The sequence below is a fragment of the Aspergillus pseudodeflectus genome (genome assembly GCF_044049435.1).
Source record: "Aspergillus pseudodeflectus strain CBS 756.74 chromosome Unknown BJX68scaffold_1, whole genome shotgun sequence".
In the NCBI taxonomy this organism is placed as follows: Eukaryota; Fungi; Ascomycota; class Eurotiomycetes; order Eurotiales; family Aspergillaceae; genus Aspergillus; species Aspergillus pseudodeflectus.
In genome coordinates, this window is record NW_027263777.1 from 380,154 (window position 1) to 403,009 (window position 22,856).

General features: G+C 50.3%; 12 protein-coding genes across 12 annotated transcripts; 6 read left to right on the top strand and 6 right to left on the bottom strand.

The window, feature by feature from the left end:
* Positions 1-53: 53 nt before the first annotated feature.
* On the top strand, positions 54-1,336 carry BJX68DRAFT_260234 (Rab geranylgeranyltransferase BET4; the record flags this gene model as incomplete). Its single annotated transcript, XM_071043842.1, has 4 exons — positions 54-62; positions 118-225; positions 280-868; positions 963-1,336. The coding sequence occupies 4 exons, from the start codon at positions 54-56 to the stop codon at positions 1,334-1,336; spliced, it is 1,080 nt and encodes a 359-aa protein (XP_070905497.1).
* Positions 1,337-1,754: 418 nt separating this feature from the next.
* On the top strand, positions 1,755-5,423 carry BJX68DRAFT_273791 (putative GTPase activating protein (Gyp5)). Its single transcript, XM_071047538.1, has 4 exons — positions 1,755-2,133; positions 2,204-3,796; positions 3,868-4,809; positions 4,869-5,423. The coding sequence occupies exons 1-4, from the start codon at positions 2,095-2,097 to the stop codon at positions 4,929-4,931; spliced, it is 2,637 nt and encodes an 878-aa protein (XP_070905498.1). The 5' UTR covers positions 1,755-2,094; the 3' UTR covers positions 4,932-5,423.
* Positions 5,315-5,692, bottom strand: BJX68DRAFT_260236 (Dabb family protein; the record flags this gene model as incomplete). Its single annotated transcript, XM_071043843.1, has 2 exons — positions 5,315-5,527; positions 5,591-5,692. 2 exons carry the CDS (start codon positions 5,690-5,692, stop codon positions 5,315-5,317), a joined length of 315 nt encoding a protein of 104 aa, XP_070905499.1.
* Positions 5,693-5,980: 288 nt separating this feature from the next.
* BJX68DRAFT_222453 (Ctf8 family protein) lies at positions 5,981-7,245 on the bottom strand. Its single transcript, XM_071037989.1, has one exon. It carries the CDS (start codon positions 7,097-7,099, stop codon positions 6,629-6,631), a length of 471 nt encoding a protein of 156 aa, XP_070905500.1. The 5' UTR covers positions 7,100-7,245; the 3' UTR covers positions 5,981-6,628.
* Positions 7,246-7,353: 108 nt separating this feature from the next.
* BJX68DRAFT_222454 (Cnl2/NKP2 family protein-domain-containing protein) lies at positions 7,354-8,761 on the bottom strand. Its single transcript, XM_071037990.1, has one exon. The coding sequence runs from the start codon at positions 8,707-8,709 to the stop codon at positions 7,939-7,941; it is 771 nt and encodes a 256-aa protein (XP_070905501.1). The 5' UTR covers positions 8,710-8,761; the 3' UTR covers positions 7,354-7,938.
* A 79-nt stretch (positions 8,762-8,840) lies between these two features.
* BJX68DRAFT_222455 (MRG family protein) lies at positions 8,841-10,912 on the top strand. Its single transcript, XM_071037991.1, has 4 exons — positions 8,841-9,505; positions 9,705-9,936; positions 10,039-10,423; positions 10,477-10,912. The coding sequence occupies exons 1-4, from the start codon at positions 9,342-9,344 to the stop codon at positions 10,686-10,688; spliced, it is 993 nt and encodes a 330-aa protein (XP_070905502.1). The 5' UTR covers positions 8,841-9,341; the 3' UTR covers positions 10,689-10,912.
* Positions 10,913-13,785, bottom strand: BJX68DRAFT_222458 (ARMH3 family protein). The gene is made up of 8 exons (XM_071037992.1): positions 13,301-13,785; positions 13,119-13,241; positions 12,977-13,057; positions 12,773-12,926; positions 12,603-12,715; positions 12,207-12,541; positions 11,742-12,152; positions 10,913-11,678 (listed from the first exon to the last, which is right to left on the bottom strand). Exons 1-8 carry the CDS (start codon positions 13,391-13,393, stop codon positions 11,003-11,005), a joined length of 1,986 nt encoding a protein of 661 aa, XP_070905503.1. The 5' UTR covers positions 13,394-13,785; the 3' UTR covers positions 10,913-11,002.
* A 114-nt stretch (positions 13,786-13,899) lies between these two features.
* isa1 (Fe-binding Fe/S cluster assembly protein ISA1) lies at positions 13,900-15,231 on the top strand. The gene is made up of 2 exons (XM_071037993.1): positions 13,900-14,786; positions 14,842-15,231. Exons 1-2 carry the CDS (start codon positions 14,102-14,104, stop codon positions 14,877-14,879), a joined length of 723 nt encoding a protein of 240 aa, XP_070905504.1. The 5' UTR covers positions 13,900-14,101; the 3' UTR covers positions 14,880-15,231.
* Positions 15,232-16,009: 778 nt separating this feature from the next.
* On the top strand, positions 16,010-17,219 carry BJX68DRAFT_222462 (DSC3 family protein). Its single transcript, XM_071037994.1, has one exon. The coding sequence runs from the start codon at positions 16,139-16,141 to the stop codon at positions 17,093-17,095; it is 957 nt and encodes a 318-aa protein (XP_070905505.1). The 5' UTR covers positions 16,010-16,138; the 3' UTR covers positions 17,096-17,219.
* Positions 17,220-17,223: 4 nt separating this feature from the next.
* On the bottom strand, positions 17,224-18,473 carry BJX68DRAFT_222464 (v-SNARE protein VTI1). Its single transcript, XM_071037995.1, has 3 exons — positions 18,018-18,473; positions 17,541-17,947; positions 17,224-17,458 (listed from the first exon to the last, which is right to left on the bottom strand). The coding sequence occupies exons 1-3, from the start codon at positions 18,195-18,197 to the stop codon at positions 17,371-17,373; spliced, it is 675 nt and encodes a 224-aa protein (XP_070905506.1). The 5' UTR covers positions 18,198-18,473; the 3' UTR covers positions 17,224-17,370.
* Positions 18,474-18,835: 362 nt separating this feature from the next.
* On the top strand, positions 18,836-20,930 carry BJX68DRAFT_4360 (uncharacterized protein). The gene is made up of 3 exons (XM_071049159.1): positions 18,836-19,348; positions 19,402-20,135; positions 20,187-20,930. Exons 1-3 carry the CDS (start codon positions 19,135-19,137, stop codon positions 20,781-20,783), a joined length of 1,545 nt encoding a protein of 514 aa, XP_070905507.1. The 5' UTR covers positions 18,836-19,134; the 3' UTR covers positions 20,784-20,930.
* Positions 20,931-22,826, bottom strand: rvb1 (RuvB family ATP-dependent DNA helicase pontin). The gene is made up of 4 exons (XM_071049156.1): positions 22,539-22,826; positions 22,215-22,434; positions 21,609-22,156; positions 20,931-21,539 (listed from the first exon to the last, which is right to left on the bottom strand). Exons 1-4 carry the CDS (start codon positions 22,680-22,682, stop codon positions 21,078-21,080), a joined length of 1,374 nt encoding a protein of 457 aa, XP_070905508.1. The 5' UTR covers positions 22,683-22,826; the 3' UTR covers positions 20,931-21,077.
* Positions 22,827-22,856: the final 30 nt, after the last annotated feature.

Genomic DNA, 22,856 nt, shown 5'->3' on the forward strand with positions numbered 1-22,856 from the left:
TGGCAAAGAAGACCAGAGTCCAGCAGTAGACTGGGAAAGCATTTATCTGCGACATGGCCAGTGTAATAGCCCCCTCCAAGTCGTCAGAGTCGACTATGGTTAACAACGGCTCGGCAGCATGGCATTCCGCGCCACAGCTCTCTCGAGGCGACCGGAGAAGCTCGTCAAGAGGAGCTGCGCAAGATTGAAAAATATCGTGACCTAGAACATACTGTTCGGGACGAGGTAGATCGAAGACGAGGTCGACACTTGCTTTGACTTGCTAATCAAGCGGAGCAGATTGCGGGAAACCGATATACGCCTGAGACGTTTCAAAAGATATCCGAGTTACTGAAGAAGAATCCCGAGTACTACACCGTTTGGAACTACCGCCGCAAAGTGATTCGGCATGAATTCTCTCAAATAGCCGCTGAAGAATCAAACGAGGCGGGCGTGGACCGAATAGCCAGTCTTATCAAGACAGATTTGCAGTTTCTGATTCCCCTCCTGCGCAGCTTTCCCAAGTGCTACTGGATTTGGAACTATCGCTTATGGCTTCTCGACGAAGCCAAACGTCTCCTTCCCAGAGCTGTCGCCCGCAAGGTGTGGCAGGAAGAACTTGGACTGGTAGGAAAGATGCTTAGTCTGGACAGCCGCAATTTCCACGGTTGGGGCTACCGACGGTTTGTGGTGGAAACTCTCGAGACTCTCGCATCGGAAGAGGAGGGTGAGAAGAGTTTGGCCCAGACGGAATTTGAATACGCAAAAAAGATGATCGGCACCAACCTCTCGAACTTCTCTGCCTGGCACTACCGCACCAAACTCATCCAGCGGCTACTGAGCGAGAAATCAGCCAGTGATGAAGAGCGAAAGCAAATGCTCAATGGTGGTACGTAATCCCCTTTACCCATCCTTCAGAAAAACATGTGGTATGAGGAGAGAAAAAAAAGTAACCATTGTCATTGACACGGACTCTCTGATAGAGCTGGATCTCATCCATCGTGCGTTGTGTGACCCATATGACCAATCACTGTGGTTCTACCACCAGAACCTGATGTGTATCTTTGATCCAGTAAAGTCAAGCCAGACAATGGCCCCAAACTTGACAAAGGCTGAGCGGCTAGAATATCTCCGACGGGAAATCGAAGAAATCCAGGAAATGTTGGATGGAGCTGAGGATTGCAAATATCTGTACCAGGCGCTCATAGATTGCACGCTGCTAGCAGCTAGGGTGGAAGGGACAACTCCCGAGGGGGATCAAAAGCAGCGAGTATTGGACTGGTTATCGGAGCTCAAGCAGCAAGACCCGCTAAGGGCTGGTCGGTGGCTAGAGCTGGAGCAATCGCTTAGCGGCTAAGAATTCCATCCCTTGTTGGGACTTGTATAGGTAAATAGAGAGACAGCATTTCCAGGCTAAATATTCTGTTTCTTCATACGATGTGACAAGGAGTAGGTAAAATCTATCCCATAGTTGTTTGAGACAGAATGCTGGGCATAATTGATAGAAGACAGATATAAACAAACAGCAGAAAAGGCGGAGAGAGCTGACGCACATACTCCGCGCCGCAGCGCAGGGGAACACAAGTTACAACTGCGCCACCAGCTGGACGGTATCTCTGGAGAGACACAGCAGTTACGTTAGAGTAACCGCGCGCCAAACAATTGGAAAGCGGTGCAAGACACAAGGTCTCTTGGAGGGGGTGGATGCCAAGCTTTCCCCAGCCAGTGCCAACTGCTAATAATAATAATACCACTACGGAGTACTAAGGAGGGCTTCGCTATTTCTGCGACCAACTCCCCTGTTCTGCATTGTTGCTTCGTGCTCCATTTTTCGTTGTTTCAGAATTCCTACTACTTCCTCTGCCGAGAGCAATTCGATCGGGAGCTGGAATTCCACCCCAACTCTCCTCACGTCCTCCCATTCCGTCCAACAACCTCTCGAACCACTTCTTTCCCTCTCGTTGGCGTGTTCTTTCTTGGCTTGCTCCTTTCACAAGCTCCTCGACTATGGAGTAGTCGGTCCCCGACAGCATCGCTTGTTCTCGTACCTTCAGCCCGATTTGAAATCTATAGTGCACTCACCCCATCATTTGGCCCTGGTGGTCAACCATAAACATGTCTTCTGGAGTAGCGGATAGCAGAGATTACGAAGGGGTGAGTGAGGCGAGACCCTTCCGCTCACTTTGAAGGTGCTCACAGGACTTACAATTTCTGTCTTTTCTAGGACTCCTTTCATGACTCGTCAGAAGTCCCACCTGTGAACAATAACCTCACGGTTTCCATCCCTCAAAGCGCTTCGACGCGGTCGTTGACAGACAGCCCCCCAAGTGGATCTATCTCGACACCACAATTCACCGATGCCCCCCAGCTTCCAGGATCTTCGGATGAAGACAACAGAAACGACGAAGCCTACGAGACTGGAACAGACGGACAGTCTGAAGCAGAGGCAACTCCCCGCAGACAAAAGCTACCAAAGTCTCCTTTGTTGACGGCACATCGGCTATCCACCACATCCCTTGACGACGTGAATCTAACTAGCAACAACAAAGATGATGGACCTCTTGGTAGCTCGGATACCCAGATGAACTCACCTCCTCCACTGCCTTCCAGAGACTCTAACTCAACACAAGGCTCACGCTTCCAGGGCTTGTCCGGGAGCCTCCCTTCTGTTCCATGGGCACCTCCGCCGCAAAATAAAAACCCGCCACCTGCCGCTCCTCCCCCTCCTCCAACTCGAAAGATTAGCAGCCCTTTCGCTTGGCTTTCAAGGGCTTCAACGGGAAGCAAAGAATCTACGGCTCCTCCGCAGACGGGACGACGAAACACCGCTGCTTCCATCTCAACGATTGGTAGCAATCCCGAAATCGCTGGCCGATTGCAGGATGCGGAACTCGATGGCTCGAGTGTGGGATCTCGGCGGCCTCATCGAAATAGCCTAAAAGATCAATTCAAACTGCTCCGGATGCGCGAGGAAGGGGTTATTCCAGAAACCGACGGAGCGAGTATTACCTCGGGACGCGCAAGTATCAGCCATTCTGCCACAAGCCCTCCGCCCAGCATTCCAGAGGAAGGAGAGAATGGTACAATAACTGCGCCACCACTGTCACCCGAAACTTCACCATCTGTTGCTTCCGCGACGGTCAATCCAAATCTCGCACCGGGAACGGTATCCGGCTTCTCGACATCTGCGACCGACGCAGCCACTCCCGTGGATTGGGAGTTATGGCAACAGCTCGTGAACAATGGCTTACAGGCCCTAAAGGGAGCGAATTCAGAGGAATTGAATGCTGCTATCAAAAGAGGAATACCGCAAACCATACGAGGTGTCATTTGGCAAATTCTAGCTGATAGTAGAGACCAAGATTTGGAGGACGTTTACAGAGAACTGGTTGCACGAGGTACAGACAAGGAAAAGCCGCGGGCTAACGGCATCGTCAATGGAACTGGGGAAAAAGACTCGGTAGCGTCCTCTTCACGCTCTTCTATTCGCTCGGAGCGTTCCTTCTCGGTAGCGCCTTCCAACAATAGCTCTTCTCCAAGCCCATCGCAGGAGGTCGACCCAGAGAAGCTTGCAAAAGAACAGGCGGCAAATGAGTCGGCTCGAAAGAAGAAGGCGAAGGAAGACGCTGCTACGCTTCAAAAGCTTGAAAAATCTATTCGCCGAGACCTGGGCGCTCGTACAAGCTACTCCCGATACTTTGTTTCCCAGGGCAATCAGGAAGGCCTTTTCGGACTTTGCAAGGCCTACGCTCTATATGATGAGCCTGTGGGGTATGCCCAAGGGATGAATTTTATTGTCATGCCCTTACTTTTCAATGTAAGCACCACTGCATCATTCTCATTGAATCCTCTCACTGCGCTGGGCTAATCCTTCTGTCTTCTATGTAGATGGATGAAGCCGAGGCTTTCACACTGATGGTAAAGTTGATGAAGCAATACGGGCTTCGGGAAATGTTTGTTCAGGATATGCCCGGTTTGCACCGCAGCTTGTATCTATTTGAGCGCCTACTCGAGGATCTCGAACCTGCCCTATACTGCCACCTGCGGCGACGAGGGGTCCAGCCTCAACTATACGCTACCCAGTGGTTCTTGACTCTCTTCGCCTATCGATTCCCTCTACAACTTGTTCTTCGCGTTTACGACCTGATTTTCGAGGAAGGGCTGGAGAGCACACTATTGAAGTTCGCCCTTGCTATTATGCGGCGGAACGTGGACGCTCTCCTGGCCATGAAGGACATGACACCGTTAACAACGTTTTTGAAGGAACGAGTGTTCGACGTATATATCGATAAACAACCCACTCCGTCATCGATACTCGAGTCGGGATTCTTTGGATCATCAGGAGCTGTAGACAAGGAAATTTACCGGGCTGACATCATGGTTCATGACGCCTGTGCTATCCCTCTCGAACCCGAGATAATCAAAGCGTATACGGCCGAATGGGAGGAGAAAGTACGGACGGAGAAAGAGCGTGAAACGGAGCTCAACGGGCTGAGGCATACTGTGTCAGTACAGAGCGCTCGGATTCGACAACTGGAAGAGCAAGCAGAAACGTCTGACAAGGAGCATGTCCAACTTGCCTCTGAAGTCGTTCATTTGAAAGTGGAGAACGAGGAGCTTTCCGATATGAACGATGCACTGAAGATGCAAGTCAGCGAGCTCAAAATTGTAGTGGACAAACAGCCCGCCGAGGTTGAACAGAAGCTCCAAACGGAAATGGATCGCATCATGAAGCGCAATCTTGAGGTTCAAAACGAAAATCGGGCCCTCCAGGAACAAATGGCGGAGATGGAGAAGGAGCTTGTAGGTGCCAAGCTCAATTATGCTGAGGCAAGACCGTCCTTGTATGTGCTAAATTTGATAATTTGTGCTAATTCGCGGCGTCACAGATTCACGAGCAATACGAGAACCTCAAGCAGAAGTGGAGTGACCTTCGCAAAGCTCTTGACTAGAGGTTGTGTACATTCTATCTTATACTTCCTGCCCCGCCGGTACCTTTTGGACCTCCCCTAGTTGTGTACATTTTCCCGGCTGCTATGAGGAGGGATATTGGTTTATGGTACTCCTGGATGAGACCACAGAAACTAACTGTATCATGTTCATGTTTGATATCCTATTTGACCCGCGCATAAGGTAACGGCCCCAGTCTAGTTATGACGCAGCGTGTCATGAACGCCATGTATCTTTCCACGTCCTATTTTCTTTTCCCTTGCGGCACGAAACTTTGTAATAACGCTGTGTACATCATAACCAGAGCCTTTTCACTTATATCAAGCCCTCAAATGCCCCTCTATACCCGAATGAAATCGTATTGAACAATTGGACAACCAGACACTCAGAGAACACTTTCATAATAACTCGTCAAAACATCCTCCTTGACAGGCCCCGCAACCGCCTTCAACGCCTTGTGTGCCTCGCACTCCGTATCGTAGTACTTCATATCCTCGAGCGACGCAAATGTCGTCTTCACTGAGAGGTTGAAGCCCTTGTTGCGGGGATCTGGAAATGAAGGACCAGCCGCAGCGGCGAGAATGTATGGTTTGCCGTCCTAGTAACAAGAAAAGACAGTTAGTCACAGTGAATCGCTTTGACGGACGGGGGGTGTATCTACCTTGACGGCGGTCTTCGCGAGAACCTTGTATTGCTCGAGGACGCGGTCTCTGGCAGCCTGGTCGGGGATTTTGAAGAGGGTTATGCGTTCGATGGGAGCCATTGCAGAGCGAGTAGTTGTGAAGGTGGCGGCGTAAATTGGGAATGGCAGAATGCGTGGTGATCTTGGGCAGCTCGAAAGTAGTAGGTGGGGAGGAGGATGTATAGGTATGCCGCAGGGGCTCTTTATACTAGAAGATAGAGGGGTATTGAGATAAAACGTTGTGCGGGGTAGAAGATATCGAACGCACATATTATTAATATGGGTTTACCTTCTCCGCCAGCAAAAGAGCGCTGTGAGTACCCCAAGCTCGACTTCCAGGTGTCTCACTGGAATGGTTCCGATGGCCCGTCGGAAGGCGGGTATCATCGGATGTTGAGACGGACGCAATTGCGCTGAATCTGAGAGTAAGGGAGTTACTATAGATACGGTAGCCTGCAATAGTCTATGTTCGTTTCATCCGATCGTCTATCAAGGTGGTCATCGTGTGATTTCTTGCTCTATACAATATGGCATATGCTGATCGGTTTGAGAGTGCGGAATCAATATCAGGAATCGGGCTTATTCCGTCCCAGGTATTTCCTCTCTCAGAGGGCGGAATACCGCCTTGAGCCGTGCCCGTCTACAAATATCCGCCGACCTGTGTTCAATAAGAACTAACGCTGTTCATCTTGGAGACCTCATGAAAGTCCTGTCTCATACCGTCGATGTTGCGCGGATCGAGAGACACTGCCTCAAAATAGAGCCCAGACTCCGCTGTATGCCTCAATTGCTTCAGATATTGTTCGACTGGCAGTGCGATGTCCCTCGTAAACCGTTCGCCCAAGATGGAGGAACCTAGGCTTGAGCGGAGCGAAGGGGCACATCATGTAAGGTGCAAGTTTCGAAAAGCCGACCTAAACAATGCCCTATCTGTTTAGATCTTCTTCCGAAGTTGTTGTATGTAGGACGTTCGCCCGTCGCGAGATAATATCGCAACAGTAATCCCACACGACGCGATTAAGCACCGTTAACCGGCTCCGGCCGATTCTTGAAAATAAGCTTATACTTGACGATCTCGACTATCTCCAGCTCCTCGTCGGTGTCCTCCACGCCCGAGTCCTTCTGTCGCCGCTGAATAATCGCGAGCGGCTTTGGCAGCTTCTTCACTTCTCCCGTCATCCGCTGATATTTTCCGACATATAAATAAGCCCGCTTCATCCACCTGGTATCATCTGTCGGGGCTTGGGTGGAGTAGTCTGGGAACATGAGCTTGCCGATTGGAGTTTCGTACGTGGCAGAGAAAGTGTCTAACTCGGGGGGCTTGGTGGGTTCGTCTTCAGGTTGCAGGGCGTCTTGTGCGGGAAGATTGATTGTGCCTTGCAGTTCGAGAAGTGCGAGGCCCGACGGCGTTTGGAGGATGTCGGGGAGAGGATTGTGTGTCTCGTTGCGTGGTGCGGATGGGCGGGGATGGAGAGGGATAGAGGGCATGTTGTGGGGTGAATGTTGGGTTAAAAAACACAGATTTAACCCTATTAATCCAAGGTGAGTCCGATCGCTTTCAGTTGTTCGCCAACTTGAAATTCAAAGTCCTTGGCTGGCGAAGGTAATGATTGCGGAGGTGTTTCGGAGTCTCGATGTCGCGCGCATCGCGAAATCCATTATTTCCTCAGTGCGTCTCCACATACACGTTTATCTTGGCGATCACTGAGAGAAGTAAGAACACAAGCCAATACCTCCGGAAGCGCGCATAGACATTTTATATGTCATTTCTAGTAGGTAGTCTAGATTTGGTATAGTGCTCCTACTCAGATTCCGCAGATAATGTGTGGTCACCTCTGCCTATCAGCATACATACACAAGTATACCCTCGCTAGTGTTGTATCATGGATATAACCCCTTCAGCCTCCGCAATGCAAACAGTAATGATGTTTCCAAGTTTTCGTGCGATCGCCTAGAGATTGTTTAATGGCCCAAGTAGGTGGTATTAAGCATGCTGCCTTGCGTCCTGCGAGAACACCGTCTTGCTCGGATCGTGAGCTGTGATGGCAGCTGCACGTTTGACAGGAGGTAGATATCTTGCCATAGAGTTGCCCAAGGCCGCGTCACCCTGGCTCCATAGTTGGCCATGGTTTCAAGCGGTACCGTTGGGCGTCATCAATATGCCCTCGGCTGTTGTGACCTGAAGGGGTATTCAGCGCATGGGCGTCTAAGGAACCCTCATTGTCCATGCAAGCTCGCAGAATGGGCATGTCTGTGGCAGCGTTTCGGCCCACTGTAGAGTAGGACCGAGAGAACAAAGGAAAGCGAACCGTTGGATATGAATGCTATCAGGTAGCACTCTCGCGGTAGCAGGCATTTTCGAGGTTGACCAGGCCCCTGATAGCCTCACTGACAACCTCGTCGTCTGTCGCTCCAACAGAGCCATGCATTTTGCCGTACCGTAAGTCACTCAGGTCGCCAACAGTGGAGTTGAGCTCTGATAACAAAGCTGCTGCCTCCTCGTCTACGGCAGCTATTTCGTGCTCGACACTATCACAGGCGGTCTCCATGGCCGACAAGAGACTCGACACAGAATGGACTTGATCAGAGGAAGCAGACGTCGGACTAAACAGCTGAACATCCATATCCATCTCTCGTCGGTCATTCGGGCCAGCGCCGTCAATACCTGTTTTCGCGACAGATTTCCGCAGTTCAGCTTTTTGACTTTCGCCTTGGCGGACTTCTCTGTCGATATTCTCATTGACTATGTCCATGTCTTGCTCCCGAAGCTGTTGTAGCTCGCGATAAAGGACTCTGATATGAGGGTGAGTCCTCAGACGTTTGGGAAACAGCTCGGTAAACTGTTTCAATGAGATGATTGTTGGTAGAGACGCCGCAGCCAACAGAAAATTAGCAAGTATGGAGGGTTCTGAGGGCGCCATATTGTTTCTCAGGCTCAATAGGCCCCAGTAAATGACAATAGTAACTGTGACAAGGCGATGTCGTGAGTGGATGGAAGACTGAGACAGGCAAGGCCAATATAGCGAGGAGAATTTGCTAACACAAGAAGCAGAGAATAAAAGAATTGATGAAGATGGCAATAGGGCAATAATGACCATATGGTTGATTACTTGAAATGAAAGGCGGGAAGAAAGAATGAGAATGAGACAGACAGAGCGGCGCAAAATGCGCGACTTTCCCGTTTTGTAGCACGCGTTAAGTAGTTCTTCCGCCTCCTCTCTCCGTCTTCCTTCCACCATTCTCCTCTGCCAACACCTACTCTGGAACAACTTACTCCGGAACTTTTGACTACGCAGCATTTTTGTTGACAGGTGATTGTTGAAATCATTATTGCTCGAATTGAGCCTTTCTTCGGTTTGCTTCTCGACAGCATCAAGACTTGCCATTGGTTATCAAACCTGAGGAACTACAGAAAGTTCAGCCCTCTTGTGGTAGAGAGAACTCACTGCCAGCCTGAGCTCGTGACTTTATTGGAGGTAACGGGCTGAATACGCGCTTTGGCAACTTCTGGCGTTCTCAAATACGTCCTGGCTTGGTTCCAGACCACGCGTCCTCGAGACTGAGCAGTCGATTGCCTCGCACTCAGTGAGATTAGCTGTTTTGACAAATTGTATCACGACTTTACGGTGTGGCGCTGTGACCCTGCAACTTTTTCAGCGTGCTTGACTTCCCCTACAGGGGCTTGCATCTTCATTTTCAAGCGCCTGTGTGAATCTACATTGCCAGCAAAATGGCACCCGCGGGCCAAACGACTTATCAGAAAGACGAGAGAGTGCTCTGCTTTCATCATGAGATTCTCTATGAGGCGAAAATTCTCGATTTAAGGCACACTGAACCCGATGATCGAAAAAGTCCATACGAATATCTGGTCCATTATAAGGGCTGGAAGAACACGTACGTATTATTCATCAGTTTTCCTGGCCGCTTTCCGAGTCTACGTGCAATTCTGTGTTTGTGATGTCTGGCCACGGGGAATTGTCGGGCTCTGACGCCCCTGACTTGTCCCGCGTGGCAGTTCGCCTCACTCCGTTGGGACGAGGTGGCGCATCAAGTGCCAAGTTTACAGGATGATATTGACTTTTGTTCAAACCAGATGGGATGACTGGGTGCCCCAAGATCGCCTTCGTAAATTTACGGAGGAGAATAGGGAATTAGCAACGACGCTCCGCAGGGAGGCTGAGGCCGCACTCCGTCAGAAAACCACCAAAACCCCTGCCAAAAAGAGGGGAGGTTCCGATCGCAGCTCTGCGCGTGGGAGTGAAGAAAGACAAACATCCGTACCCGGCCGTGGTACGAAGAGAGCGAGAGATAATGACGTAGAAAAGGTATGCTAATAACACTCCTGTCGCTAAGTGAAGGGACTCTGAAGCCACCGTTGCACACCGCGCGCCATACAATGTCGAATCCGGAGCTAACCCAGTGTTCAGGAGGAAACTTTCTACACTCGACCGTCAGTGAGAATTGTGATGCCAGATAACCTCAAGTCGCTCCTTGTGGATGACTGGGAAAATGTCACCAAGAACCAGCAGGTTGTGGCATTGCCAGCCAAGAGCTCGGTTAATCAGATCCTAGACGACTATCTAAAAGAGGAGAAGCCGAAACGTACAGGCTCAGCAGACCTAGATGTCCTAGAAGAAGTGATTATGGGCGTGCGAGAGTACTTTGACAAATCACTCGACAAGATTCTTCTATATAGGTTTGAGCGTGAGCAGTATCGCGTCCTGCGGAAGAGGTGGGAGGCTGGGTCTGGCGAGTTCGCAGACAAAGGTCCGCTTGATATCTACGGTGCAGAGCACTTGACGCGTCTTTTTGGTGAGTTCTTCTGGATTTTAGGCCCAAACACATCGTCTCTAATCAAGTCGTAGCCACGATGCCCGAGCTCATCGCACAAACGAATATGGACCTTCAATCTACCAACAGACTTCGTGAAGAGCTATCAAAATTCACGATTTGGCTGAGCAAGAACTCAAACAACTATTTCGCCACAAGGTACATGACTGCGAGTAACGAATACGTCGAGAAATCTCGTGGTGTCCCGAACCCGACACCAGGTACCGCGACGTCGCGCCTGGTGTAAAGCGCATATTACTGCTCTATTTTCTTTCGCTTCTTTTCTACCATTAATTCTTTTATAGCTGAGGCAGCAGGGATAGAAACTGTCTGCGTGTATTTCTCGGATGTTTCTCCTCACCCATTATATCAAAACAGGCGGGCTTTAGGGGATTGCAAAATGGAACAGAGTTTCCGCGAATTTTCTAGCGCGGAAGCGAAAATTGAAAGAAGGGTATATTCACATTTTATAGTCCGAGTTCCAATCAATTAAGATCATCAGGGCATATACAGGTAATAGACCCAGCAGCCATACTTTATCAGACGTCGAGGTGACCAAAACTATGCCACCAGCTGCGTAGCATCATCAACAGCACACCTCGCCGCCCGCTTCAACTCCGTCTTCCAGTCCGCCTCGCGATACCTCGTCCATGCGCTCAAGCCCTCGGGAGGCTGAATGCTCAACGTATCGTATCCCTGCTTGATGATGCGATGGACTTCGCGCGGACCAAGATTCTTCTTCTGCGCCGCTGGTATCGGAACGGGTGTCTGGGCGTCGCCCTCTGACTTGGTCTCTGCATCTGTACCCGGATTGAAAAGAAGAGCATAGAAGTGCGTAGAGACGGAGATGAGGGTTTCAACGGCAGCCACGTGGATGTCCTTGTTTGAGTCGGCGGTTTTGGAGAGGCTAGATGATGCGGCGGATGGTTTGAGGGAGTAGACGTCGCGGAACTTGGCGATGATGGGCCCTGTTTCGACGAGTTTGTAGAAGAGATCGTCGTAGGAGGCAGGGTCGGGGAGAAAGGTGTCCCCTGCGGATACGCAGAATGCGACGAGGTCCACTAGGGAGGTGGCTAGAGTTGTTATGTACGGGCTGCTGGTTAGGTCAGAGGCGTAGGTGGTCAAGAAGCGCAAAAGGGAGAGCAGGTTGCGCCATAGTTCCGACCAGTGGTAGGCGAGTCGAATTCTGTTCATGGATAGGTAGGTGAGGATGCGGAGGAAGATTGCGATTGTATGGCTGACAGGCGCAGATTAGGTTTGACGAGCCTGAGACGACTAACAGATTACTGTGAGGACATACCTGTAGAGTTGAACGTCGAGACGACGTCTCAAATTGTGTGAGATGGCATCGATCAAAATGTCAAATACGGCAGTCGCAAGCACACGATTTCCTGCCACGAGAGGCAAATAAGGTTGCTTTTGCCTACAAAGGCGGACCTTTCTTTTGCTTTCATCGCTGCACAGAAGCTTGCATGAAGTCGAGTCCTCGGAGAGAATACGTAAAGTGAAGAGGTTAAGCTCAGCGTAATATGCAACACGCGGAGAGCGGTACGCGTGGTGCATGAGGTAGGAGGTCAGGGACAGAAAGCTGGAAAACGGAGACTCCTCGGTGTCCTTTGCCGGCGCGGAATTGATCAGATGGTAGCCAAAAAGCTTGTTTGCATTTGTGAAGTCGTATGTGGCGAGGAGGATGGCTGCCTGCTGTGCTGGTCTGGTTCTGTCAGCCGGAAAAAAGCGAGTCATAGGAAGGCCGATTGTGACTTACAGAGCCGCAAACATCTCCTTCGCTTCTTCAGGCGAGGGAGGCGCTGGCTTTTCTCGTTTGGAAGGAGATAGCACGCCCAATCCAAAATATATCAGAGTCCCGATCAGGGTCCAGCCCTCAGGGGAGTCGTCTTGTACAGCTACATAGCCGTTTCTCAAGGCACCACAGGAGATAGCAACTCCTTTAACAATCTTTTCAATGCTCGACTCGTTGACAAAGTCATCAAGTCGTAGTTGATATGGATTCTGAAGCTCAAACTTGTTGTAGTTGGCCAGAAGGCCCAGGAGGAGAAATGGTTCAAAGACTTGCATTGGTGATTCCGATTCATGCACAAGCTATAGTCTGGTCAATCTCCACATCCAAGTGATAGAACGCCTGCACGACAGGGAGACATACCTTCATGATTGAAGGGAATAAATCTCGATGAGTAAAGTATGACACCAGACTGGTCTTGTATGCTCCACTGGTCATGGCAATGGCTGTTCGAATCGCCTTGAACCGAATGTTCACTAGAGTATCGTTAACGTGTGGCCGATAACACCAGAACTTTCTCGACAGTTACTTACTGCTGCTGCCACTACGGATGATGCCATCCAGGACAGCGACAAAATTGGAAATGACCTGATCAACCTTATCGAGACCAGCCAGAACGGCGATGACGTCGGAACTGGGGTTGGTATACTTCTTCTTCAGAATGCAGGCCAGAAAGGCTGTCAATGTCTAGCTCCTGTCAGATGCCGAAGACGTCTAAATTGCAATATGGCACTTACCTCGAGGGCATATGCATCGACGGGGGCAGACCCGGAGGCAGCCTCGCGGATTGCGCGAGTGAAGAGCAGCTGGGTTTGAGTCTTAAACGACTCAGTCACAGCGCAAGACTAGCAGTAAGGGGTATGCACGGTCAAGACACACCTGAAGATTAAGCGTTTCATCGGGACTGAGAGCCTCGAGAATAGTATTGAGCTGGGCTCGATCAGGCGGCAATAGGAAGAATTCCCTCCAAAACCCTTCTGATGGGTCAACATATTCGGAATTCTATGTAGAGATTAGTACAGGAGTCTTCGACTAGCACCTCAGCAGCAAGAAGTTGGTACTTGAAATAAGTTCTGATATAGTTGCACAATCTTAGGCTTGAATGTTTCGGGTCTACTTTGCTGCGTTAAGGGGGAGTCCATTGTGCTAGACATGGGCCACAGCCGGCATTGCAGAGTTGAGCGGACACAGAAACAAAGAGATGAATAGAGAATAGCCTAAGGTCTTTCAACCATGCTACAGCCAAGTTGATGGTTCTGGATAGATAACAGCCTCGTACATGTTCCAGGAACGGCCACATGTGACCTGCTTGGGCCAGCACAAGAGCACCAGCCTCATATGTGGCTCAAATTCAAGCCACATCTTCAATCCCCCTCAATTAGGCTGGTGTGGGCTTTGGTGCCTTAGGCAGACACTGAATTATTAATACTCCGTCGGAACCACTGACGTCGCCAGGCTTCCCAGCAAGCCGCAAAGCTGCGGAGCTCCTGGAAGCCATTATCAATGGGTAATTGACAATATTGAATACAGGACTTGATGACCGTTTGGTTTGTAAGAATGATCGAGAGTTCAGCCTTGCAGCGATCAGGAGATGCAAAGTGGCGCCATAGTTAATGTGTAGAAACGCCTTTACGGTGATTGGTGCACCCGGGTACTCTGCTTTGGCGCTGTCCCCGTTTTAACCGATCCGCCGCCGACTCAGACTGCTCGGACCTCAAGTTTTCCGCCTACAAAATACACCGAGTCACCTTTGAGCCACCTCGTCTTCCCCCCATCGGCATTATCTCTTCAAACCACATGAACTTCCAATAGACCTTTATTACGATATAGACTTACCCGACTCATCCCCTTCAATTCACATCATGTCGCTCTGCAGACCGGCAACGCATTCGCCTGTGACATCATCTGCCATGCTTCGATGTGTGCAGCAGTCGTCCTGCTTGCGCCTCGCACCAAAGCATCGATTGTTCTCCTCATATGGCAACGCCTACAGATCATCAAAGCGTGATATGCAGACCGCCACCGCGTATCGACCACACACATTACCATCTGCTTTCCCAATACTACCAAGCCCTGGAGCCAAAGACTCACCCATCGCCGCCGATTTTCTGAACCCCCGTGAACCCATCCAGCACCGCCAAGAAACACAAAACAGCTCTACAATAACGAGCGAAGGCGAAGCTCGACAGCCAAAGCCCGTTGAGTCTACGCCAGCCACGTCCAAGGCTCCCGAGAAGCCTCGCAGAAAGCTCCGGCCCCGCAAGGCGGCAATGAAGTTAACTCCTGTTGCGATTGAACAGCTCCGCGGACTTCTATCCCAACCCGATCCAAAGTTAATTCGTGTTGGTGTTAAGAACCGCGGCTGTTCCGGTCTCGCCTACCACCTCGAATATGTTGAGAAGCCAGGCACATTTGACGAGGTCGTTGAACAAGATGGGGTCAAGGTCTTGATTGATAGCAAGGCGTTGTTCAGCATAATCGGCAGTGAAATGGACTGGCAGGAAGACAAACTAAGTGCAAGATTTGTTTTTCGCAACCCAAATATCAGTAAGGCTTCTTGATTTCTGTCGTCTGATGATTCAAATGCTAACGCACTCAATAGAGGAAGAATGCGGCTGTGGCGAATCGTTCATGGTTTAGCTTCTTGATACATCCCCTTTCTTTTCGGTTTCTTTGCCTTGCGATATGGCTCTACGAGTCTCGTCATCGGTGCATTAGACGGCGTTCTTTCGTTTGGCTGCTTGGAGCAAGCCACTTATGATTCCCGGTGGAACTTTTCCCACCATTTGTACAACTATTTTAGCCGTGCTAACCCAGAAAGTGCATCACGCAACGACTACTTCACTTCTTTATGTGTTGGCCAGCGACATATCACTGCCCTATGATGACTAGAGTGAGGATCATCCTAGCCCGTACCTGGTCTAAGAGATATCCTGCCACTTCATCAATGTATATAGAGAGTTACAGAGATTAATAAACGTCCTTCACATGATATCGCACCGCTGCATCTGTCGGCGCTTCTTCGTCGTAAGCGATGCTTGGGCAGCCGCCTCTAGGACCTCTGGGACCCCATCACAAGTCCATTGAGAACATTCGGCATTGATAGCCTGGATATATCTGGCAACCTCTCCAAGTAACAGGCACCTGTTTCATAGATTCAAGGTGCTCCTTCAGGCGTGAGCCGTTTCGGAGATCTTTGTTGCACCCAACTAGAAGTATAGGGACTCGTGGATAGAGCGAGAAAGCATGCTGCGTCCACTGTAGTGAGAAGATAATTAAATATAGCCTCGGCGTAATACAACATAGTACGAATAGCCACTTTTAAGCCATAACTGACAGAACCATACGTAACATACCTTTTCCTTCACGCTCTCAAGTGAGTCGGGCCCGTCGATGGCAAAGCTAAGCAGGATAATGTGGACTACACTAGGGGAAAGTCGTCTTCTTGGTTCGATGTATTCAGCATCTGGTTGCTCGTCCCAGAGATCTAAAACAACATGCTCCCGCTGACAAGGACACCCACAGTTTCCCCGTCAAACCGGGGGTTTTGGCTCAATCTCGGTCCCTCGAACAGGTACCTTTTTCGATTGTCTCGAGGAGGCTGCGGGGTGGGACGGCTAGATTCCCAAAAATGAGACTACGAGCCGTCCCTTGAGTGTTGGGAGGCTCAATGATAATAATAACAGTGAAAACGTAAAACCAACTGTTTCAAGAGAAGCCCTGGATTGTTTGCGTTGTTGTTTGTCTTTGTCAACTTGATACGAGATATCACGTGCGGCTATACTGGGATCATTGTCAAGGCAACACACACCGCAACCTGATCTCGAATTCACACACGGACCACTACATGCTCTTCACAATTCCGCAATCCAGTGACGAAACACAGATCCGAATGAACGATGTCAAGCGCACCGAGCATTCTAAGCCGCGACCCTCCTGCCATGGAGAATGACCCTCTCCTGATCATAGTCCGATTCTCGGCTTCAATACCAGATCTCCGTCTCGACATCGAATCCCCTGAAACCACCACATCCGCCGGACTCAAACAAGCAATCCGCGCACGCCTCCCATCTAGTCTATCATCGCACCGTCTCCGCTTGATCTACGCTGGCCGTGGTCTCGAAGACACCACACCCCTCGCTCTCTCATTAAAGTTACCTCCCCCCCAAACACGATTCTCCCGATCAACAATAGACACACTTGAGAACCATGGAGACGGCGACAAGACCGGTAAAAAAGATAAAGGGAAACAGCCCGTCCGCGAGCCGCCCCGGTTATACGTCCACTGCTCGATCGGCGACATCGTCCTGAGCGCCGCTGATCTCGCCACCGAAGCCGCCGCTGCCTCAACGCTTCACGAAAGGCAAGATTCACAGACTGAGGCGGGGAACCTACGGAATGCGCAGCGCCATGATCAGTCCTCTACGGCACCCGCTCCGCGCGGCTTCGACCGCCTCCTCTCAGCGGGATTCACAGCAGCCGAAGTTGCTGCCCTTAGGTCGCAGTTTATGGCAATTCAGTCGGTTTCGCGCACTCCTGACACGATGCCTAGTGGGGCGGAGCTGCGCGAACTCGAGGATAGGTGGATGGATGAGGGGACGTCGGCGATGGCGGCGGGAGCGGTTGGTGGCGCCGAGGGAGTCGTGTTTACGGATGACGATGGTGGATTTGGAACCGGGTCGCGGGGTGCAATTGACGATATGCTCTGGGGTGCTGTTATGGGCTTTTTCTGGCCCGTCGGTTGTGCGATGTGGCTGCGGAGGGAAGAAGGTGTCTGGAGCTGGCGGAAAGGGTTGGCGGTGTTTGTGGGCGTGGTGGTCAATATTGCATTTGGCGCGATGAGGATTATGAACTGATGTTGGCGGATATACCTTCGAGGTCTGGGACTTTCGGATCTTTTACGTTTTTCTGAGTGATGACTTGACGATGCCTATGATACCCATTTCATTACTTATTTATACTGAGCTGGAAGGTTTGCGAGATGTGGGGGTGGGAATCAATAATTCATTTGAGAATGAAGATGATTAGTACAGCTATAAACGTAAAATCATAAAGGCTGGAGTTTGCTATCATACAGCGTTGCGCAATGGCGATGCATATCCCGATTTCAACGCCCGCTCGAAACCGACGCTCAACTGAACTTGCTGTAGATCACAGCAAAAATCAACAAAATCAAAACAGTGATTATGGCAATCGTGATTAACCGATTCGTAGCCATCCTAAATAAGACCGGGTTAGATATCGAAATCGAACAGTCTGCAAAAGGTCGTGATATGCAAATGGAGGACAGGGCGACAGTACCTACGGGCCATGCCTCTCAGGGTCTTGATGCTGGTGTCCACATGTCCCTCGCTTGCCTGCAGTCTACCGTGCGCATGCTGGATAGTCTCCCGTTGCATGTTCAGATCAGCCAAGGTGTTCCGGCCAATGTCTTCGGTTTCCAGCGCAATCCGTTGACTCTCCTGCAATCGCGCAGAGCTACGCTCGAGGCGATCGGTTCCGGACAGAAGCTGTTGCCTCTGTTCCAGATGCTCATCCTGAGGATCGTCGGTGTAGCGGTCACCGAAAAGCGCCTGTCGGTCATCGGATAGAGATTTAAGCTTGCGCTTCGCCTCGTCGACGTCTGTCGAGTAGTTGCGAAAGCGAATGTTGATCTTTGACCGAGCGTCGAGTGGGATATTCTGCTTCTCTAGGCGCATTTGGTCCAACTGCGGCGATGTTAGTCTGTAAGTTCCGGACGTGTGGCATGAATGAGAAATATAGATGCATCTGACTTACCAGCTCTGTTGCCTCTTCAAGGGCTCGCTCCGCTTGCCTGATAGCCGAGTTTCGTTGCTCTCCGCTAAGCTCCGTAATCTGGTCAAGCTTCTGGTTTAGGTCGGCTTGGACGAGGTTCAGCTCCGTTTCGTAGCTGCTGAACATCTCAGAGCCGGCATCACTGTCTAGAGGGTTCGACATTGCGCTGTATGTCAATCGGTATACGTCTGGTTATGGTGAGCTCAGGAGGAGACGATAAGCTGGCGGAGGCTGGTATCGAGGCCGCCGTGGCTCAAGGACGACTATTGTTCAACGAATGCACCGCTCAGCGTCGAAATATCGCGAGATTATACGTCGAAAATCTAAGAGAGGCGTGGAAATGTAAAGCGACACAAATGAGGATGAGCAAGACAATGATGGTACTTGAATTGATGGAGGCCTGCGACTCCTCATTGATGCAAAGTCACTGCCACGTGATCGCCGAGACATTTGATCTGGTCTGGGAAGCTTCATTCTTGCCTGGGCCCTTCCCTCCATAGGCTATCGATAGGCAAAACTCTGGATCACCGTTATCTAGGGAGGCGCTACTATCTTTAAAGTTGTTATTATGACTTTGTCGCGGAATAAAATCGATCTCCATGAAGACGAGGATAACTGAGGTCTGGTGAGCAATGGCCCGAAGTCACTGCAAGCCTCATTAACCGCCTCGTCCTGATTCATTCAACGGGTTATTTATCCACTCCATCTGCAAGGTCTGCTGTATGACATTAACGCATTAACAATTCGCTTCCCGAGAGGCCTTGAGTACTGCTCTGAAGTCCACCCCGACGGGAATGATATAACTTTAGGCCTCGTCGTCATCTGACACGGTCATCCTCTCCAACATTGCATACATTACTAGTCCAGAGCCCAACATTACTGTCGTCAATGGCTTGTGCGGCCGCACTTCCCTGACTTTCTTTTCTCGTTTGGCTTTTGAACCTGTCTCTTCAATAGCTTCTATATTGACACTTGCCGTCTCTGCTCCAGGTGAGCAGAAGGGCACCATTCGTTCTACTTGTTCTTTGGGCTATCTTGGCTTCGTTATTAGATCTACTTCTTAGATGACCGGAGATGTTTGCCACGACCCGCACTTTCAATGGCACCTTCTGAACCCCGCAAAATCGCCATTGTAGGTGGCGGCCTCACAGGAATCACCTCTTTCTGGGCCCTACAGAGCTCCTGTCATGATGTTCACTTATTCGAAGCCTCGGCGGCACTGGGTGGGCATATGAAGTCTTGGCTATTTGAGAGTCGTGGCAACCAAGTCCAAGTTGATCAAGAGTTGCCAACGTTTAACCCCGAGGCTTGTCGTCCGTATTGCTCTTACCTATTTGCCCTTGGTTGAACTAACTGCCATGCACAGCCAACCTTGTTTCACTATTGTACCACCTGGGGATACCTACAACAGCGGTACCTTTCTCATTCGGCGTATTAGACGATACTTCCATCTTCAAGTGGCATATAAGTATCGTGAAAAGTATTCTTCTTAGCCCACAGATACTGTGCAAGCTGAAGACTTACCGGCTCCTACTCGATGTCGTCAGCCTGAGGTATCTTGGTGCGGACGTTCTGGCCCACCCGGCTACTGAGCTTGCGAGTGCTCAAGATTTGGCGGATATCTACCTGGCGGAAAAAAGCTACTCTAACAATTTTCGAGACCGATATCTTACCCCATTGCTTTCGATGCTCTGGCGAACAAATGCTGGAAGATATCTGCCGCATATCCCCATCAAGGCACTGGCTCGATCTCTGAACGACCATCAAATCCTATCCACATGCGAAACAGTACCAAAATGGCGACGGATTGATCCTGGAATTAGGTACCTGATAGAAGCCATGATCAAACATCTACCCCATGAAAAGCTCCATCTTCGGACAAAGGTGCAAGAGGTAATTCGACGGTCCAAGGCCCAATATGACCTTGTTACATCCGGCGGTAAACAGTCACATTTCGAGGATTTCGATCATATCATCTTTACAGTGGATGGACCTGAAATACTTCAACTTTTAGGTTCTAAAGTGAATGCCGAGGAGAGAGATATCCTCCGGGGCCTCGGTGTCGCAAGAAACATTGCAATTCTACATTCAGACAAGCCTGTGAGCAGTCCCCTATCTCTACAGAGCGTACAACGGCTAAAATATCGCTAGTCAACCAGCGACAGTGCCGTACCTGGTCACAATTATATTATGGCATCTCGCAATTTCCGAGGACCAGAGTTCAGTCCTCCCATGTCTTGCCTAAGATACGATATCAACATCCTTCAAGATGTTTCAACTTCGCGATTTGGTGATGTACTCATAACGCTGAACCCGCTCTCGCCGCCTCACCCTAGCTTTGTGCAGGGAGTGTGGGAGTTTACTGAACCTGAACCAACCGCTGAATCGCTTGGCGCACAGTCGCGCCTCCCCTCGATCCAGAATACACGAGGTCTAAGCTACGGCTTCTGCTGGACAGGCCGCGGCCTCCTGGAGGACGCGATTACTTCTGGCCTGAGAATGGCCGTTGAGGATCTCGGTGCCACTATCCCGTTCAACATCGCTTTTCACTCGGAGCCCCTAGCTTCAACTGACTATTCAAAGCAGCGTCCAGGGATCAGAGTCCATCTTATTAAGACTGTACTGCAGGCGATTCGTCTCTTGGTTGTTGTATTTGAGATTTTATTGTTATTGCTGCGTCGTGTTCACACACCCGCATCCAAGATTAGGGCTCGTCTGAGTTTCTTCAGGATCTGGAGATCCCCTTAATCCTTTTCCTAGAGCAACCTCAGTAAATAAAGAATGATATTAGGTAACGGTGAGATTGAATAGAACCACCCAATTGTCATCAACCGTAAGAGTGTTGACGAGGAAAAGTCGAGAATCGCCTTTCCAGTACATAAACCCAAACAACCATAAAACATCGTGTACAATATTATTTAGTTATTACAGGTCTTCTCTGTTTTATCATTGAATTACGTGAAACTCCCACCCTGCTTTGCAAAACTAGACCGACATCTCCAGTGACGCCATCTTAGACGAATGTACCAATCTCAAGCAGATCTAAAGGAACTTCTCGCTATCCTGGCTCACAATTGCAGCGCTCCTCTTAGCATCTAGGAAAAGATCCTCGCATTCTGTGACGTCGGCTTCCTCAATACCACCCGGTCGCCCATTAACCCGCGCAAGAATGCTGGCTGGCGTCAGTAACTGCAAGGCATACCGTAGGCTGACCTTGCTGCCATGGTCTGCGACCTTGTCAAGCGCGGGATCCGTGATGTTGAGGCCTTCTGTCTTGGCGCGTAGGCGAATGATGGTCTTGATTTCGTCGGGCGAGTATGGGTGGGTAGGTATAATGAGGAGACGAGCAAGGAGGTCTGGAGGGATACCATGAGCGGCGGCAATATCGTCAGTGCCGCGAATGACTGTGTGGCCGCGATTTGAGGCAAGAATGACGATGGGGGATATCGTAGATTCGAGGGCTCGGTTCAGGTATGTGAAGCATTCAATATCGAGCATGTGAACCTATAGATAACATGTCAACCACAAGAGAATAAAAGAAATGGACGAACGGCGAACTTAGGTCAGACGAACCTCGTCAATGAAGAGGACACCAGGAACTAGCTCTGCGACGCCCTGGTCAATGTAGCGATTCACTACTTTGTTGATCTCTTGGCGTAGCTTATCCGTGATTTCGGTCTTCTTGGGCTTCATAAGTTGTCCCATCATGCTCATAACATCTTGTCCACCTTGCGGCCGGGCATTGGCGATATCCAGGTCGTGTAGTGTCACGTCCTGAACTATTTCCTTCTTTTTGTGGACCTCACCCTTCGGAACCGGGACGTATTCTTCGGCCTCGAGGTCAAACTCGGTCGCGTACGCGTCGGACCGTCCTACTCGCTTGCAGGCTCCGGTGTTGGCTTCAATGTAGATGACATCTCCAACAGTGACCCGCTCCTTTTGAATAGCTTCGTAGATACTGGGATCGAGGCGTAGCTTCTTCGTTCCCTTGGCGGACTTCAACCCAATGATTAGATGGCTAATCGTGCGGCCATAGCCGCCAAGGGGGTTCTCGGCTTCCTGAGGTGTAAGCTCCGTAACTTCGCCTTCGTATACCTCTTTCGTTTCCCGGACACGGAGACCTACACCGTTATGTTAGTCGCGTAACTGATTCTCAAGGCGGATCCAGACGCCTCATACCAATTGCTCTTCTAAAGTTCTCCATGAGGGCTTCTGTTTTCTTGACTTCGGCAGAATAAATCTCACTGCCAACGATGGGGCAGAAGGGAACCTTTGTCCCTAGTTCCTGGGAAACGGCGAGGGCCAGGGCCGTCTTTCCAGTTCCTGGGCCACCCGCAAGAAGAACCGCTCGCCCGGCCATTTTCTTCGCTTTGATCAAATCCACAACGACACCGCAAGCCTGCAGAAGAAAGCGCATTAGCAGACCCGCGCAATTACTTGCGCGCTGAAGCAAACGAATAGAGACAAGAAAGCATCAGGTGAAAGAGATCAAAGTTTACACACCTCTCGAGCTGCCGCCTGACCGACCCAACCATCACTCGAGATCTCCGAGGTGCCATCTGGGCGTAGCCCGAGACCTTTGATATGTGTGTGGGCAGCTGTCCTGTTTTCGCGCGAATTGCCCTTGACTTCGCTGATCTGAACCATGGTGAAGGAGGGGGCGTGGCCCTAATTGTGAAGCGGACGGACGGGGGCAAGTTATAAGAACAGTTGAATGAGCGAAGTTCGCCGGATTGATTGAGTGGAAGACTTGGACCTGTTGATAATGGAAGGTAGAGAGGCGGATAGGTGGTTCTGGAGCAGCTCTGCGGAAATCGTTCA